The 18000-nt window shown below is 31.6% G+C and overlaps 1 protein-coding gene across 1 annotated transcript in view; it reads left to right on the top strand.

The window, feature by feature from the left end:
• LOC137402799 (hepatic sodium/bile acid cotransporter-like) overlaps positions 1-8820 on the top strand; it is a 30740-nt gene extending 21920 nt beyond the window's left edge. Inside the window, exons 7-10 of the mRNA XM_068089305.1 lie at positions 1304-1491; positions 4031-4207; positions 6336-6518; positions 8099-8820. Of these exons, the coding sequence (XP_067945406.1) occupies positions 1304-1491; positions 4031-4207; positions 6336-6518; positions 8099-8251 (701 nt within the window). The 3' untranslated portion in view covers positions 8252-8820. The remainder of the gene's footprint in view (positions 1-1303; positions 1492-4030; positions 4208-6335; positions 6519-8098) is intronic.
• The last annotated feature ends 9180 nt before the right edge of the window (positions 8821-18000 follow it).

Genomic DNA, 18000 nt, shown 5'->3' with positions numbered 1-18000 from the left:
TATGCAAATGCTTTTCTATAGCTTCTAGGGCCTAATAGCCTCTTGTTATTTATCTCTATTGCATAATAAATAAGTGTAAATTGAATGACACGAGGTAAGTTCAACAAGTATAAAAGTGCACTTTGAGTTTTTAATAGATACCCTTTTAAAACTCTAAGTTCATGTCCTAAAAGGGGAAACTATCAGCGCCTTTGAAGTTTGTATAGTTTTTACATGTAATAGTTATCATTATTTTTGGAAACTATGAACATTCTTGCCACATAATTTTATAAAACTTTAAACTCCTTGATTCATTTTTGTACGAAAGAGAAGCTCAGCAGTCACAAATATATAAACGCTCATTTATCACCATTTAAGAGTTTTTGCTGATGTCATTTCACCAGTTTGAGTACAGTTATTGTGAAATGTGTTTCATATTATAGTGGTTCTGTTTTATGTGATAGCATCAACAAGTTAGGCTACTAAACGTGAAACTTGCGTTGTAAAATACGTTTGACAAACAGCATATTTGAGTTTGCCTAAAACATTTGAAAGGTAAATTTATTTCCAACTGACAATCTGAGAGTAACAGTTCTGTTGTATAATTTGCAAGGGTTTAAACTTTAGCTGAGTTTATTATTTGGAAAGGAACCTATCTAGCATTTTATCTGTTACAAATATCAGAGTGTTTACAGCTAAATATTCTGAGCACTTTTGGTAGTGAGATAATTAAAATAAGTTAACATTACAAATCTTTTAAAACTAGTTTTTGTGCAAAGTTTTAAGCATTTTAAATACAATTAGTAATGAGTAAGGCTCGCGCAAGGTAGACAAATCAAGAGATGCAATAGCTTGGCAGCTATATACTGTTATGTACAAACTGGCACCTGGCTCTGACCAGCTGGAGCATTCTAAAACTATCTTTTTTCATAAAATTTCTGGTGAGATGTGCTGTCATTTCTCATATTCTTCCCTAACAACAGCAACAACGTAATATAGTCATATTTATTAGCTATACTGTCATACCTTCAGATTTAAAATATGGGGTCACTTATTAGATTTTACCTGGATGTGTTTAAAACTGGTGTTATTCTTTCACAGAAAAAACACTCCTAAGTTATACAAATTGCAGGCGCAATGATGAGTAAAGTTGCTGGTAAAACTATTATCTCACAACAATGAGAGTGTATTGAGAGCCTTGTTAACGTTCATGACTAGCTGTGGTGTACAATCAGGTTTCAAAAAGATTTTTTACCTTTTATTTGTGGGATAGTTAAAATATCCGTACTGGTGATAAATAAACTTTTAAATAATGTGTTTTCAGGAATGCTGCCTTTCTGGTTGTACACTCTTGGAGCGACTATTCCAGCTGATGGAGGAGCAGATAAAATACAAATTCCATTTCTGAATATTTTACAAAGTTTGGCATTCATTGTGGTGCCCCTGGCAGTAGGAGTTCTTATGAAGTACAAACTCGAAAGGATTTCAAGATTCATAAAGAAATGGCTGAACGTAAGTCATTTATTTAGCATGCACTAAATGTATACCATTAATATAACATAAACTACTTAAAGCTTGCCGCAAACACAAGTTGAAGCAAATGCATCACATCATAGAAAGATTATGTAAAAAGAGTACACTGTTTAAATGTCAGTAATACATTCTATCGCAAAATATCTGGTAAAAAACTTTTCTAATATACCGTACAACAGATAGGTACATTGACGGATAGAGGTAGGACATGCTCAAGCCAGCCTTTACATTGATGGCTTTATTTTAGATAGATGCATCATGAATAGCTCATTATAAATGAAACACGCTATAAGTAGGATACATCATAGATAAAATATTTAATAGAAATGTCACAACATTGATAGACCTTTATTAATAGTACACTTTGTAAGTAGATTATGCCAATAACTAGATCATACTATAGATATATCGCACCATTGTTAGTACATACTGTAAATAAATTATATCATAGAGAAGTCATACTATAGATAGATCATTTCATAGTTCTAAGGAGATAACAATATATATAATTAATTTTTCACTAGCTTTATCTAAAAGATATGAAAAATTTCAAATAATCTAGCTCTCCATTTTATAGAACTGAAAAAACTTTCTTTTTTTGCTATGCTTGATATTAGAGTAGGATCTACAATAAATTTAATTCAAATATTAAGTGCAGATAAAATAGATGTTTAGGTTAGCTAGATTGTAATATCCTTGACTAGAACAATGCTGTTTAAAACTATCATAATAGTTTAAACTCGGTATATTGTTTACTAAAGAAAACCTTTTTTTAAAGTGCAAATCTGTCTGCTTCAAGACATTTGCAAAGTAAAATATTGCATACTTTTTGGGACCAGAAGATCAACTAACTGTAGAACTTACACATAAAATAAAAACAGTCATCAAAGAGTTATAAATGAAAGTAAAATCTGAGGTATTTTTGTAAGATAAATCCAAAACAGTTGTAAATATAATGGTTGGTAGCACTAAGGCTGCGGTCGATTTTTCAAAAATTTAATATGCGTAATGCAAAGGTGAAATGTAGCTCATAGTACAGTAGTGAAATGTTTTAAATTCTTCAAATCTATATGCAACTTATTAGGGACAAACCTGGTATATTATAAAGTAAAAATATATTACAAAAAAATTGGTGCACTTACATCTAATTAAAAATTTTTTTTATAAACCTTAAAACATCAAGCATCGATTAAATGTACACAAAATAATTATTTGTAAATTTTTTCATTACAAAACATTCAAATGGTGATTTTTGTAAATGAAATCGGCCTAAATAAAGCAGCTATAATGAAACTGCTCATTAAATGGTGTTGTATAATACCTAGGGAGGTCTGGGTAAATTCTGCCATTTGGTAGTTTTTTCCCTTTTTCACTTTCTATTCCCACGAGTATCTGTCGAACTCATTTTGAAAAAAGTTTAATGAGTTTGCCATAATTAGATTAATTCCAATGACCAAAATTCCACAAAAATTGATATCACACCATTTATAAAAAGCCATGTTTGGTGGCTCAAGTAACCCCTGGCACGGAGTAAATTGTTCTATCTGTACAATTCACATGGGGTTAATTGTGCCGCTACTGAAATACACGATTGTGTGTCTCTAAAAGATTTTTCTTCATTGTTAAACGTAATCATAAACTTTATAATGAATAAGATTGTCTGTACAACAATACTAAATAGTTACTGCAATTAAAATACATTATTATATATCAGTAGGCCTACAGTTTAAAGCGGCTGTTATAGTTCACTGAATGTCAAAGCTAAAAAGTTCAATGCGGAACAAGGCTCTGCTTGGTGCTCTCTTTGCACCAACAACATTTTACCCCGATCCTTCATTTTGAATAAAAATCCATTCTGAGAAAAAAATATTCTTGTAATCTATTTATACACACATGTGAATGTAAATGACGCAGCACTAAGACAAAGCCACACACTTAAACACAATCATCATAATTTACTTAAGGAATATTCCAACTCAAAAACTGTGGCTAGAATTAACTTTTGACAAGCAAAATCACGAAATGTAAAATATTTCACTCACCATGAGATTTGGACCTGAGAAACAGGAAACAAGATGTCTGAAAGTAAAAACTGATGTGTGTATGAGATGACAAATCTCAATTTGAAATATATTTTGTTAAAACCTGGGTGGCACTTATTACACCATGGCACAAATTACCACGGCTTCCCTAAATGTATTTAAGAGAAAAGTCAGCTAGCTTTATATAAATGTTCTGTCCAGCAGCATCTATGTTAATTGTGATTATATGTATAAATTAGCATCATATGTCGAAAATAGATTTCTATTTCAATTGCTATAATGAATCATTGTATTGTCTTCTGCAGTAGGCAGGCTATACTTGAAAACCTTGAATCACCTCCTATATTGTTGATATTTCACCACCTCAGTACTTTTTTATTAGAAATTATGTTGACTTCAATACAGTAGTCACTTTCAATTTGCATGTTTGCCATCTAATTACTCTAAATAGACACTCAATGTAAAATCTTTTACAGGTTTTATTTATAATTGGGCTTCTGTTCTTCTTTGTGTTTGCCATCTACGCCAAGTTTTACATATTTGCTCAATGGAATGCCGAGCTCATGCTAGCTGCGAGTCTCCTACCTTATGGAGGATTTCTGTTTGGAGGCCTCTTAGCATGGATTTGTCGATTTGACTGGACTCTTATTAAAGTGAGTAAAATCTTTACTGATTCCCAACTTGTGTTTATGGCATATTTTAGCTAGCTCACAGCTGATTGCTCAACAAAAAACTAGTAGATAGATAGTCGATCAATCTTTAAATCTAAATGTTTTTCTGATATTATATTAGTCTATTTTTCATATTGCGTTTTACTTAAAAGTCGTTAATTTCAAGTAATTCTATTGAAGTTTCTATACCATTTGCTAGATACAATCAAACCTCAATTTTTAGCAAAGTCCAAGCTAAAAAGGCTGTTCAAAAGCAGTTTGTTTGAAATCCAAAACTATTTTCATATTATAATTTATTTAACAAATTTAAGTTCATTCTAAAACAACAAAAAATAAATTTGTAAATTAATTTTTTTATATTTCACACAATCAACTGCATACATACAAAGGTATATGTACATGTATACAGTTGATACTGTATACTCTCAAACAATGCTTTTACTAACTAAACTATGCTGGAAATGTTCTGTACAGCTGTGTCTGTAGGAATTCGCACTATGACCTTGTTTGCTCAGAATTTTGTGTATTGTATACTATAAAGGAAAGTTAAAAAATAGGCTGAGTGATTTGTCTTATTAACTAATATTTGATATAAGATCATGAAAATAACATAAACATTTTGTATGCTTTATTTTTGCAGTTTTCACAATAAAAATTTAACTAGCAAAGGCTTCTCTATACTAAGGTTACTCTCTAAGAAACTTCAATCAAAAAGTACAGAAACATATTCTTGCAAAGATTGTGTAAAATAAAAAAAAACACAACTAAAGCATCTATTGACCTCTATTTTCACTATCTATAGCAGAACAAAATAAACGTTTCTTTTAGTTTGGGCAAAAATTGAAAACTTGGTAAAAATCCAAAGCATAAAAACTTTGAATTTCTGGTCAAAAGCTGATTTGGCTGATAACAAAAAAATCTTAAAAAATGTTCTCGCTACCTCTAAACCATGAGCCATGACACATGCAAAGGTGTCATAGGAATAAAATGCAAAGAATAGATCAGATTCTTCACAAGTGTCACATAAACTTTTTTTGTTTTACCGCATTCTTTATCCTTTGCTCATATAAAGCGTAAAGCAGTTTGTCTTACAAAGATTCTTTAAAGGTTCCTGAGCAGCAGAACTGGACCACACAAAAACGCAAAATGCTTTTATAAGGTCGTGTTTTACAGACAGCGCTAAATGAGACATAAAGCTTTTATGCGTATATACCAAAAATAATGGCACAGCTGAAGTTGAATTCCCTTTGAATTTGACAACAAACTAGAATAGAAACATACAGAAAAAATAGTTTTTGTTTGGCTGTTGTATGAGTTTAATAACTAGTTGCAAATTAAACGATTGAGTATATCTGTTTTTAATTCAAAATATCACGCAAAAAACTTTTGGCACTCTTATAAAGTTTTTTTTTCTATTGATATTTGCAAAAATGACATTTCCGTAACTGACCTTTTACTATTGTTGTAAACTAAGAGTGTTTGTATATTCTTTAGGGCTTTGAAACACAAAGTAAAGCGCAGAATATAATATAATTTGCCAAATTCTTTTAGCTTTACATTTAGTCAAGCGTGTATAAAACTGTTCTATTTATTTTTGGCATCTGGTTATATGATAGCAATGCTTAACTTGAGATTAACCATGCAACATTTATAAAAATAAAATTTTATTATTCTACGGTGTTTAAATCTCTTAGAAGTTTTTGTACACTTCCTTGCAAATATTGCTAATTAAAATTGTTTGAGACTTATATGAAATTCGTAGTGAATAGTTGAAGTTTATATGAGTTATGAAACTTCAGTACAATACAATTATTGATGTGAAATTGAACAGAGTAATGATATATTTCTACATTATTTAGCAACTAATAAGCAAGCTAAACTCAGTCAACTGAGATGGCATTTTAGAAAAAAATTATTAAATTCGCTCTATGAAATCTTTTACATAACAAGATTAAAGTCTTGTACTATTTACAAGATTGTTAACATCAGGGCTAAAAAATATGTTTGGCAAGTTATCACGTTACATACATATATCTATCGTGCCTACTATTCTCACTTATAAACTACAACGAAGCTTTATGTAGTTTTGCTGTTTGTGTTACTGTTTTAGACTATTTCAATAGAAACAGGAATGCAGAGTGTAGCTGTTTGCATCTTAGTTGTAATGTCAGTCTCAGAGCAACCTGACAATGATCTGGCAATTATCCTTCCCATGGCATCGACAATAGTTGCTGGGTTGCCGTTTTACCTCATCTTTCCAATATACTTCCTGAGACAGAAGATCTCTCAGAAGGTTTGTACTAGTTGCTATCATGAGCTACTTACATGTACTAGTCTAACCCATTGGTCATGACAAAATTGTGAGAACAAAATACATGTACATTGATAGGTGCTCATTATAAAAATATCACCGAAGCATTTAAAAAATAACGGCTTTTATTAGCCAGACTCCACAATGAACAACTAGCGCATCTATCACTACACTCTTATAATGCACAAGTGCAAAACTACTTTATTATATTGATAAATTTATTCAATGTGTATTCATTAAAAATTTATATGTTTTGTCTTGATCAATATATTTACCAATAGGCTTCTATTAACAACAAAAACATGAAATTTTTCCAATTCTAAAGTTAGGTCAGTTTTAATTAAAAAATGTATTGTTTGAAACTAGTTGTAAACTTTTAGAAATAATGCATTCTACATGTAAGTGTTTATTTTCATATTCTTAATTCTACCATAGTCATATGATTGTTTGCTTTGCTGCACTCTGAATTGCAAGTGTTGAGCAATAACTAAAGCTGTTTGAAGTTTTAAATCTGAAAAGAAAGAAGAAAATTCTTTAAAATCAATAATGACATAGATAACTACTTTTCCTCAAAACACAAACTATAGAAGCGTTGCATAGAGTCAAGATAGTTCATTTTATGGAATGACAGCAAACAAGCGGTTGTTGAGTTTTAGTTCTTAGCTGAGATGTGCAAAAAACTAAGCATTGAAAAGTAAAATAGATAGTATTTGTTCTACATTATCTTTGGGTATTGACAGTTTCCATTACTTTCTTTTATGTTTAAATGAAGCTTAATGCAATGATGTGAAGTAGTGCTAGATATGGCAAGAGTTATTACGTAAGGTATTTTCTAGCGACATGCTATATGTGTATAAACTAAACACTTCAATTTACTCATTGGCAAACACGCAATACACATTATTAATGTTTGGCTTCCAACTTTGGCTTAGGGTTTTTAAGGAGTTCAAAGCAGAGCATGGCCCTCTTATGGGATAAGTTAGTTGTCTCTACTTTCGTAGCTATATATGTACCGGAATCGTTATAAATTATGTGAGATAGTTGTAATATATTTATAGTGTTCTAGTTTTAAAACAATTATTCCTTATGCTGACTTTAGGCATTTTTATTATTTCTAAACCTCTGTATAGAAAAATTTTAAGGAAAACTTACCCAAAAATTTCAGTATATTATATCAGAAAGTATTTGTATTTTTCTATCTAGTTAATATCTTCCCATCATTGATATTGGTTATTGAGTTCACGTTGCAGCGTTACACGCCTTCACTCGGCATTCATAGGCGTCATAATAACGCTTTCATTTTATTTGGCATTTTAGCCGCAGTGACATTTTTACAATTTTAATCTTGAAACATCCTAGTAGTCAGATTACCTCAAACATTAGAAACATTACAAATGTTAGAAAATGCTCACACATTCTGATAGCATCTACTAGAATTTGTGCCGGTCCATCTTTAAAAGCTATTAAAAATATAATATTATGTTTCAAGCTTTTAATCAACTATAGACAATTTCTTCAATGGTTAAGAACCACTCTACAATGTAACTCATTATATTTTGTAGAAAAAAAGTCGACTTACAGCTGAAAAATGCAGCATAGATTTGACTGACTCTGAAAAGGATTCTAAAGAACACTTGTGCCAGATTGAGGCTGGAGAGACCACTGCTGCCGCAGACCTTATTGCAGAGACCAAGCTAATACATGAAAACAAATGACTTCTTCTGCTTTGACATTTATTTTTTCATTTAGTTCATTTTACTATTAATGGGCTTCTTCTTATTCTTATTCTTTCAAACCCAACAACCGTATTCGTAAAATTAAAACGACAACTATTATTCAAAATAGGCAATTGGCTTACGAACAAACTTCAAATGTTTTCAAACACCTACCTAACAAGATAGTGTTTGTAAATGCTTAAGTAATCATTTACTACTTTTGAATGGTGTTTTATTTCTTTGATGAACTTTTTAATGTTATGTAAAGCCTTATAATAGCTGTTTATATTCTTATTTTTAAAGCTTGCTGCCAGTCTGAAAAGGTAATTACATTTACATTGTCCAATATCACTGCCTCCACTGTATTAAAGCTTTAAGATATAAAATTTTTCCACCTAAATCTGTTATGACACCTGCTAACACATGCTATCTGGAAAGCAATTTACTGAGTCATAGTGAATTTTTCACTTCTAATGTCCTTGCCTTAGTCTTGTTAGAAAACCTGTGTAAAACAAGAATTTTATCTCAGGTACCCTAATTTTATATAATATTATGCATTCCTTGTTATGTTTGCAGCTTTTGGGTGCATAATTTTATGACTGTATAAGTATATGGTTATATGATGAAAGTTTCAAATTTTCTCTTTGCACAAAAATCTGAAATATTATGAGCACTTTCAACGTGCTAAAGGTTTTTTGACGGTGATTCGACTGATCGGGTTTGAAGCGTTGTAGTTCTTACTGTTTAAAAATTTCGGAAGGTAAAATTTTTGTGCAGTTCTTTGTTCTGAAACCATCACATCTGCAGAAATGCAAAGAAAGCAATTTCTTACAAAACAATTTTGCATGAAAGAATTAAATATTTATTGAAAAAACTCAAACCTGAAAACAATTTGCTAATAACAGCTCTTTTGTTCACTGCATTTGTTGTAATACTGTAGAAATAGCGTTGTTTGTGTTAGCACTGTGGAATGCATTAAAATACCAGCATATTGCCACCAGTAACAACAAAAATGAAAGAGCGTTGTTTTTAAATACAATTTATTTCTATGGCACAAGAAGATAAATCTTAAATTAAATAGAAACAAATTGTGATTGACGTTTCATGAGCATGAACAGACTAACCTGCTTGAGTTGGTCATCTATGGAAAATGATGAATATGAGGCTAAAAATATTGCTCCTTCTCGCAAAGTGCCTTCTGTCTTTCTTTCTTTCAGGCTGCCTAATTTTTTTTGCTACTAGGACAGGCCTAAAGCTATTAGGAATAATGTGAAAGGACCGTACTCAATGAACTTCTCAATTTAAATGTTTTTGTATCATCACTTCAGATAGCTTATAAATACACAGTTTTAACGCTAGATGATCACTTTAAGCTATTATTTAGAGGCATCTGTAGCCTTAAATTTGGTTAGGTCCTGAAGAGAAAAGTTTCAAAAGGCAAACTGTATGCTAATGTCGCTACAGGCTTACAGGAAACAATACAAACATAGCAGATGGCCATTGCACAAGTCATATTTAAACAGCTTGAAGGACATATTACATTGCCTAGTACTGCATCATTTGAGATATTCCTAAGCTAAACTTTTCAAACATTTTTGGGCTTGATCATAAATTATGGTATGACTTTATAGACAGTGCATTTCTCTTACATATTGGTCTGCACACAAAATATTTTAAGGCGTAGGGCATTTTGGTTGAAGATATCAGAGGAATTAAACGTATCAATGCTGGTACTTTGGTAAATACCAGATGAGCACACGTTGAGATATTATTAGTGGTGCTGTCAAGCCTCTCACATAGCAACAGAAGGAGGCACTATTGAGCCTTATTTGCTCTCATGCGTGTCTCTTTTAGTCAAAGTCTACTTGTAAAACCACTAAAGTAAGTTCTCTTCCGAAAATAATAACACATTTCAAATGCGGCGACGTTTCAAAGAACCCTAAAAATAGCAATTGCTGGTTACCAGTAGATTCTAATAAAAATCAAGTTTGTTTGCTTCAATTGAATCTAATTGTGGTAAGAGATACTAATATGTGCAACACACATTGTTAGTCTATGTAAAATTGCAGCAACGAACTCTGTAACTGCAAAGAGTCTTCTTCAATATTCATATAGTATAATAGTTTTAAAAGACTTTATTACATAGTGTAGGTATTGTTCTATCATTTAACTTTTTGTTTGTTAATTGAATCGATCGGACTGCCAGGATGCTTCAGATTGTAACCAGCCAAACTTGATGGCAGCTAAAACGCTCAATAGAAAAATATGTGTGCGGACTCCTCTAAAAACGGCGTCAATAGTTATGCACTTCGTATGCAAGAGATAAATAGACCGTCTCAAAAAACATATAAAATTTTAAATAAAACAATAATGTCTATACCTTTCACTAGAATTTTTAAAAATTGACCTTAGGTGACCCTTAAAATTTTAAATTGCTCAAAATTTAAGTTTGTATTCTCAGAATAATAGTTTTATTTCAAGAACTCTAACATCTAAGGTACATATAGATCTAAGGTAATATGAAAGGTACGATACAGCATTTTATTACAAGCATGCAGTCTTACTACATTTCACATAGGTGTTTCAGTCAACAGTCTATCCATGAATTTGCTTTTTTTTCAAATACAAAGCCAACCCGCCTTCAGACCAGGAGCGATGCATACAATAAAACCAACAAAAGTTGTTTAGCCTCAAGCCTTCAATATCTTAGATAATAATATCTTTGATTACTTTAGAAATGTAGATTTTGATTAGGAGCAGTCATGGATTAGTGGTCAAAATTTCAAGCTTGGAAACAACATCTCGGGGATAATGAAATGTTTTAAGAAGATCGTTCACCGACGAAAGAGATAAAAACAGTGTTACAAGTTTTTGTTATACCATCACAAAATTTTGTAACTATAACTGCTAAGCTCACTTCTTTTGAGCAGTGTCGTACTTCATCAACATATTCACTTATGTTCACACTGCAGCTGAGTGAACAGTTGCTGTTCAACTAAACTAAAAAGTAATTTGTCATAAAACAATAAGGTAAAGCATAAAGATTCTACAATTCCTTGCAGCCTTTTTACAGATTTATCAATTTTTGCTTTGAAATAACAAAACGATTTAACAGGCAATTTGCTTTATTGATGCAAAATTGGTTGTCCTCACAACGACTTAGTAAATCTTTGTGTTTCTTTCATAAGAGACAAAGACTATTTTATATCCAAAATTTTTAGTCATTATTTATACTTTTCAGTTTGAGCTTTGAATTTTTTCTTTACTGGAAAGCCTTGAGCAAAAATTTATGTTCTGCTCCTATTTAATTGTATCCACCTAACATTCAAATTTAAGTCCATAAAACTCTTGCTTTTTGTCTTTTCTGGTTTTGCAAATAGTAAAATTCATCTCCCACGCTTCAAAGCTCGTTTATGTAAATTTTAGTGGATACATCTGACATTCATTAGCAGCTTTAAATAGTGCTTTTTTAGATTAAAAAAAAAGAGTTACTAGTAGCTGCTTGGTTACTTTAAGCCAAAAAAACCACATCCTCTTTTAATCAAACGATAAAGCAAATCAACTGAGATAAAAACAAAAAATTAATTTATGTTAGTTCAAAATTTTACTGATTTATTTTCCCACTGCAATGACCAAATTGCATAGCATCTTAAATTTTTAGACCAAGTTTGACATTGTCTATATGTATGTCATGGTAGATTGTGTATTACAGAATACAGCTTTAATAGTCTCTTGTCAAGAAGCCATTAACACAAACCTCACTCTGGCAGAAATGGGCTTATCAAATGAGAGAAATTACAAAAACAATTTCAGTAAACCAAGTGCTTGCTACCAAGTTTCTTTCTCCGCAAGGCGACTAGACGGATGAATTAGCTGAGATATGCTCGATTCCTGCAGAGCAGCCTTTTTGAGCACTTGTGAAGCCACACATTGATGATATAAATTTGTTGAAGCATTCCGTTATAGAGCCTGTAACACTGAGCCTGTAAAGCTTGCTAGATTACTCAAAACGAAGATGTAGATAACTCCATATTAAAAAGGGGTACATTATAGCCAAAATATTTTAATTGTGTTCCAAACTTTTTGGGTTTACATATAGTTTGCAAGAAAATTATCAGAATATATCAAAGCAAATCTTCCCAAAATTGAAATAAATTTTTATTTTTCATAGAAATAGTCAAAAAAGGGAGAAAAAATCACTTGCTAATGAGACTCTATCTTTTGCCTTTATCTAACATACTTTTTCATATAGTCCCTTCATTTTTGTCAAAATGGGGAGAAATGCCCTATTTTTCTAAAAAAAACTGTTTCCTCAAAAGATAGCTAGCTAATAACAAATGTTTTTGAATTGCCTACCCATTAATTAGTGATTGCTATTTCATCTTTTTTGTTTTTTTGTGTTTTAGGTTAAACCTGATTACTGTCTTGACGCAAGGTTTAATGTGAAATATAAACAATTAAAATTTGCTTAACAAAAAAAGACTGAGCAGATTCGTAAGTTCATATATTATTGCAATCCACACTTGTCAGTTTACAGATGAGAAAAAGCAAACACTTTTTAGCGTTAACACTAATTCTTGGTTTAAATTTTGATCAAGATAACAGGCACACATAACTTGATTTCTGCATGCAATATGGTAGTATCAAACAAAGCACTTGCTACTATCTGTAGAAGATATTTAGACAAACTGTGTTAGTAGGCAAAAAACCAAATATTTTGTAAATTTTTGTCAAGTATCAAAAAAATATGTTATCTACATGTGACAAAAATATTCTAAAGATTTTAGATCTGTCGTAAAATTCTACCATTCTAGGATAGTATAGATTGAAATAGTTTACACAGGTAGAATATGTGTAAAAAGTGTGCTCTACATTTCTACACAATGCACCATACTTGATGAGTTTTTGAAAAGCTCATTGATCGTTTAACCCATAGATTAAGGCATAGAAGCTCTAAAGTTGTATTACCTTCAATGGTGTCTATGAAGCATTGAGAATTTGCTATTTTTCTTAGGGTCCACAGTCTATATAGGATATTCTCATTTGAGATTCTCTGCTTCACTTGAAGGCAATTGTAAGGATGTCTACATCCGTAGCGTTCCAGTTCGAGTAATCTGACATTGTACACTCATCGACACGGTTTATAATGTTTACATCATGATCTTGGTAAGCTTTTTGTTAATGATGTGGTCTATCTTTCACATTGTCTTTTCTGATACAAGTATGGGCACATAAATAAACTTTGAAGATGTTTTTTCAATGATTTAACTTGTATCATCAAGTGTTATAAGAACAGTGTTTCTCTATTTGTTTTCATTGCCGAACATCTATGACTATCCTTATGAACCTCCCCAAAAGCAATCTCGCACCTATTGTTCTGACTGATCAAAAATATACAAAACGCAAAGAAAAACGTGCCTTTTTTACTCTCCTTTGCTATTATCTGACCAAGATGTGGTTTCTTGTTGGTGAATTTGTATAAACAAAGCATAGTTCTTTCTGTTTGTTAATTTGCTGAAAGTTTGTGACCAGCTACGATAAAAAAAATTACCATTGATTTTTGTGACAATAAATACATTTTCTTTGTCTTTATGATTGATTCCTGAACCCTACAAACAAAAAATTGCACCCCTAATCGGAAAGCCCTGTATTAGGAGAAATGAAAACTTTTCTCTCTTCAGACCATTTGTTGAGCTGTGACATTATGTCTTACTGACATCACATTGGAATAGTTTTAATAACATTTTACATGCCAGCAAGTTGTTAGGGTTCACAAATGTTTTAAAATTCATTTAAACAAATAAATTAAGATAAACTTTCTTCACAAAAAGATAAATACAATTTTTTGTGTAAGGGCCAGTGATCAATCACTAGTATGAATGGTTACTAATACTCAAGAAAGTCGAAGGTGTTTTTTGAAAACCACCAAATAACCATATTTCAATTGGTGTGATCAAATTTGGAACATTCTGAAATATTTCACTTCATCTAGCATTTGCAATTTACAAAAAAACTATTATTAAAATTCACTTCAAACGAAATTCAGTGTGCCGTATAACTAATGTTTAACTTTATGGTTTACCTGGAAGATATTTTTAACCAAAAAAATGAAGAACATTTGAAATAAGTTGTTAGCAGTTTACTCAGGCATGTGCTTTATAATTAAGGTATAAAACAGTATAACTTTAGCCTTCATATAAATTTTAAAAGCCAAAGACAGTTCATGCCTTGTTTTATTAAACAAGGCATGAACTGTCTTTATTAAACCATAAATTAAAAATTGAATGTAACCCAAAAACGAGGGTACTTTTGAGTTCTGTTTTGAGGAATACATCGCTAGTCTTAGAAAAATTGATTAACTGCAAATTCGAATCTTTGGAACATTGGAGTGCAAAATTATTGGCATAGGTCAACTCGGAACCCATTCAAAGCATGGAAATCCCGTGATTATAGTTTTAAAGATAGCTCCAGTTTAGCTGTTTTTTCCTGCCTACAGAAACTACAGTCTTGCTGTTCATGAAGTGGCCATAATCATTGTAACGAGTAATACAGAGAGATATTGTTTCTATTACATCTGTTACTCACAATCCATGAAGCTGAGTCTGTATTTATATCATGAAACCAATCTACATTTTGAATTGGTTGTATAAATACTGCTAGCAGCGTTAGCAGCGGTAGCGTTACTAGAATCAATAAAAAAGAGATCAATCACTATAAACTAAAACCAACATGTCGGTTGGTTGGCTGTAAAAGCCAACATTATGCATTAAAACATGTAACTTAGCACCATTTAATGTATAAATCCAATTAGGTCTGCCCACAACTCAAAAAATTTCAAGTTTCATCTTTCACATGCTCTTAGAGATGCAACTCATGAACAGACAGACATTATTTGTGCTATAAAATTAGCAGTTATTTGGTCTAAGAGATTATCATCTTGCTAACTAGTTTCGAGACAGATAGTTTGTTTGTTTGCTCTCAAGCCACTTGTTTAGCTTTTGAAATTGTTCATATGCCATCTAATACGTAGATTAGCAGTAAAAATATAACAAGTTTTTGTGATGAAATGCTGAAATTCAATGATGACATTTGGTATTCCATTGTCAACCATAGTACATGTAGTATTTTTAAACATATGTTTATAGTAGCCTTGGTATATCTGCAATAATGCTTTTAAATTATCTTGGCTAAGAAAATATGTCAGTTCTTTAATAAGTCATTTATTCATTTCTTTATTTTCTCATGACCTAATGCTATCATGACTAACTAATTATGTTAAATGTCAATATTTTTTAATCTTTAGGATATTTGTCACTGCTTTAGAAAACAAACATGACAAGCTGCAAAGTATTTGCTTGTGGTAGGAATTTCTTGGATAGATCAGTTATTAAGGTATTTCAGAGGTTCCTGTTTTATCTGATTATTCATTGGTACAAAAGTTTATGTTTATAACATTAGACTAGTTGGATCGCATGTGAATTCTGTGATCGGCTTCTTATTCATTGCAGGTGTCTGTTATGATGCTTGCGACTAGAAATGACCTCAACCTCAAAACAATAAAAGAAAACTTGAAAAACCACAAGCTCATGTTATAAACTTGCTATCACAGCTCACTATAATGCCTCTAGTAATACAAGATTTTCATACTTCAATTAACCAGATATAGCTGATGTGGTGCAATTATATTTTTTGTGAAAACTTCTAACTATTTGCTTTCTCAGCTCTTCCAGAGAGAACCCATCCATTCACTTGTTTTCGCAAAACTTGCAGATAGCTTATGGAATAATCTAGCTAATGGGACACACTGGCGGTAAAGTTTTTGAGTCTTTTATGCTTGGATGTCCTCCGAAAGGAGGAACTACTAACATGTTCGCAAAACTTTTCAATGAAGATTTGTCTTTGAGCGTAACCATGACAACACTCTGTACTATAGTTTCACTTTGTAAGTTTATATTGTTGCTTGTTTATTGCAAAGATTGATAGTTTCTATGTTACACATAGAAACTATCAAACAATACTATCAAACAAAAAAACTCAAAGTTGAGAATCTAAAAAACAAATGCACCCTTTTGGTAAATATATAATTTTGTGAAAAAGTTTGGGAAGACTTCAGGTCTCTTTGGTTTGATACCTTCAAATGAATGTTCTAATGTGTTTTGGTTGTCATAAACACCCTCTGTTGATTCAAAGAAAGGTTATTAGGAGTTTAAGCAGTAGACACTTGATAAGCAACAAGAATCTTGTCATGGGAATTGCTATTGATGGTCACCAAAGTTAAATATGCCCTCTAAAACCAGCAAAGTGATAAAATAAATTGTAACCAGTACGATAGAGTTTGCTACTTTCGAAAACTTTATAATTCAACTACACAGTATGCTCAGTGCACAACTACATGTAATAATTATAAAAAACTGCATTAATTGGAATGCAGCTTGCTACGTAACTAATGTTTGACTTTGTGGTTCACTTGAAATAAATTTATGACAGTGAAGCCAATAAAATGGGAAATGATTTTTCACAAACTCAGTCAAGCTTGCGCTTCACACAGTTCAGGGATGGAGATAGCTATAGGTTTGATGCGTGTAAATGTCAAAATTAATGCCAGCTTATAGTGTGTTCTACCCTTCGCTTTCCCTCTCTCCCTTGGCCGCTCTCTAACAATGATGTAAGTAAGACTTGACAGCAAACACTCGGTTTTTTAGCATAACACAAACTATAAATTTAAACTAAATGAACTTAACATACTATACACCAAATTAACATTTCATTTTTATGGTACATGAAACTTACTTATGATATTGTTTCTGTTTTTTTTCCCTTTTTTTCTTTTCTTGGAACTCTTTTTGCCTCGCTTTTAATTTCACTTTTAACCTGCCTCTTTAAAACTTTTTTGTGCTGATCTACTAAAAATACCGAACGATGTTGTTTTTATTAGTAGCCCCTTACATACCTGGCCACCTAGCGACCGCATCAAAAACTGTGTTGAATTCTCATATCCCAAATTAGTCTTGCATTTGAAAGCATTAATTTGCTCAAAATTTTCCTTGTACCTCAGATTGTTCGTATGTCGAGACACTTGTATCTCAAAATACTACTGCAAGTTAGTCTCATTATTGCCTCTCCCCCTATTTCTATTTTTCTATTTGGGAGTATCTATAAATAATAATTTGACGTTTAGAGTTGTTTGATGCCGACTACACAAGCACATTTGCTCCCATTATAAAAATTTTTAATTTAATTGATGCAGTGCTTTCTTGGCTTTCAGATAATTTAAAATTTACTGTTTTCAAAATAGTAGTTCCGGAGCTATGAAGTGCAACATGCGTAAACAATGGGACATTTTGGTTTTTTTTCGTTTGCGTTTTTGCTCTTTTTATCTCTCGCTCTCATTTTATCTTTTCCCACTTGTTAAGGTGACTAAAAATATTTTTGGTTGTGGCTTATGAAATTGTGTCTAGTCATGTATTTTTCTGCAATACTAAAGGAGAAATAATTGTATGGCATTCATAAAACAAACCTAGTCTTCATAATAAACATAACCAAGAAATACATCTTCTTACACCAATTACTCAACATACAATGTCAATAATCAATATTTGCCTCACAAGTTCACATTAGTGTTATTAATATTAACGTTACTTGTGTTGCTAGTGTTACTTGTGTTATGAGCTCTAAGCAATCAAGTCTGACATTAGACCATCATTAGAGCTTTAAAGCTTGTTACAGATAGCCTGCCAGTTTATATTGCA

This window comes from Watersipora subatra, chromosome 8 (assembly GCF_963576615.1).
Source record: "Watersipora subatra chromosome 8, tzWatSuba1.1, whole genome shotgun sequence".
Lineage (NCBI taxonomy): Eukaryota > Metazoa > Bryozoa > Gymnolaemata > Cheilostomatida > Watersiporidae > Watersipora > Watersipora subatra.
This window is presented reverse-complemented; position numbering and strand designations above follow the sequence as displayed.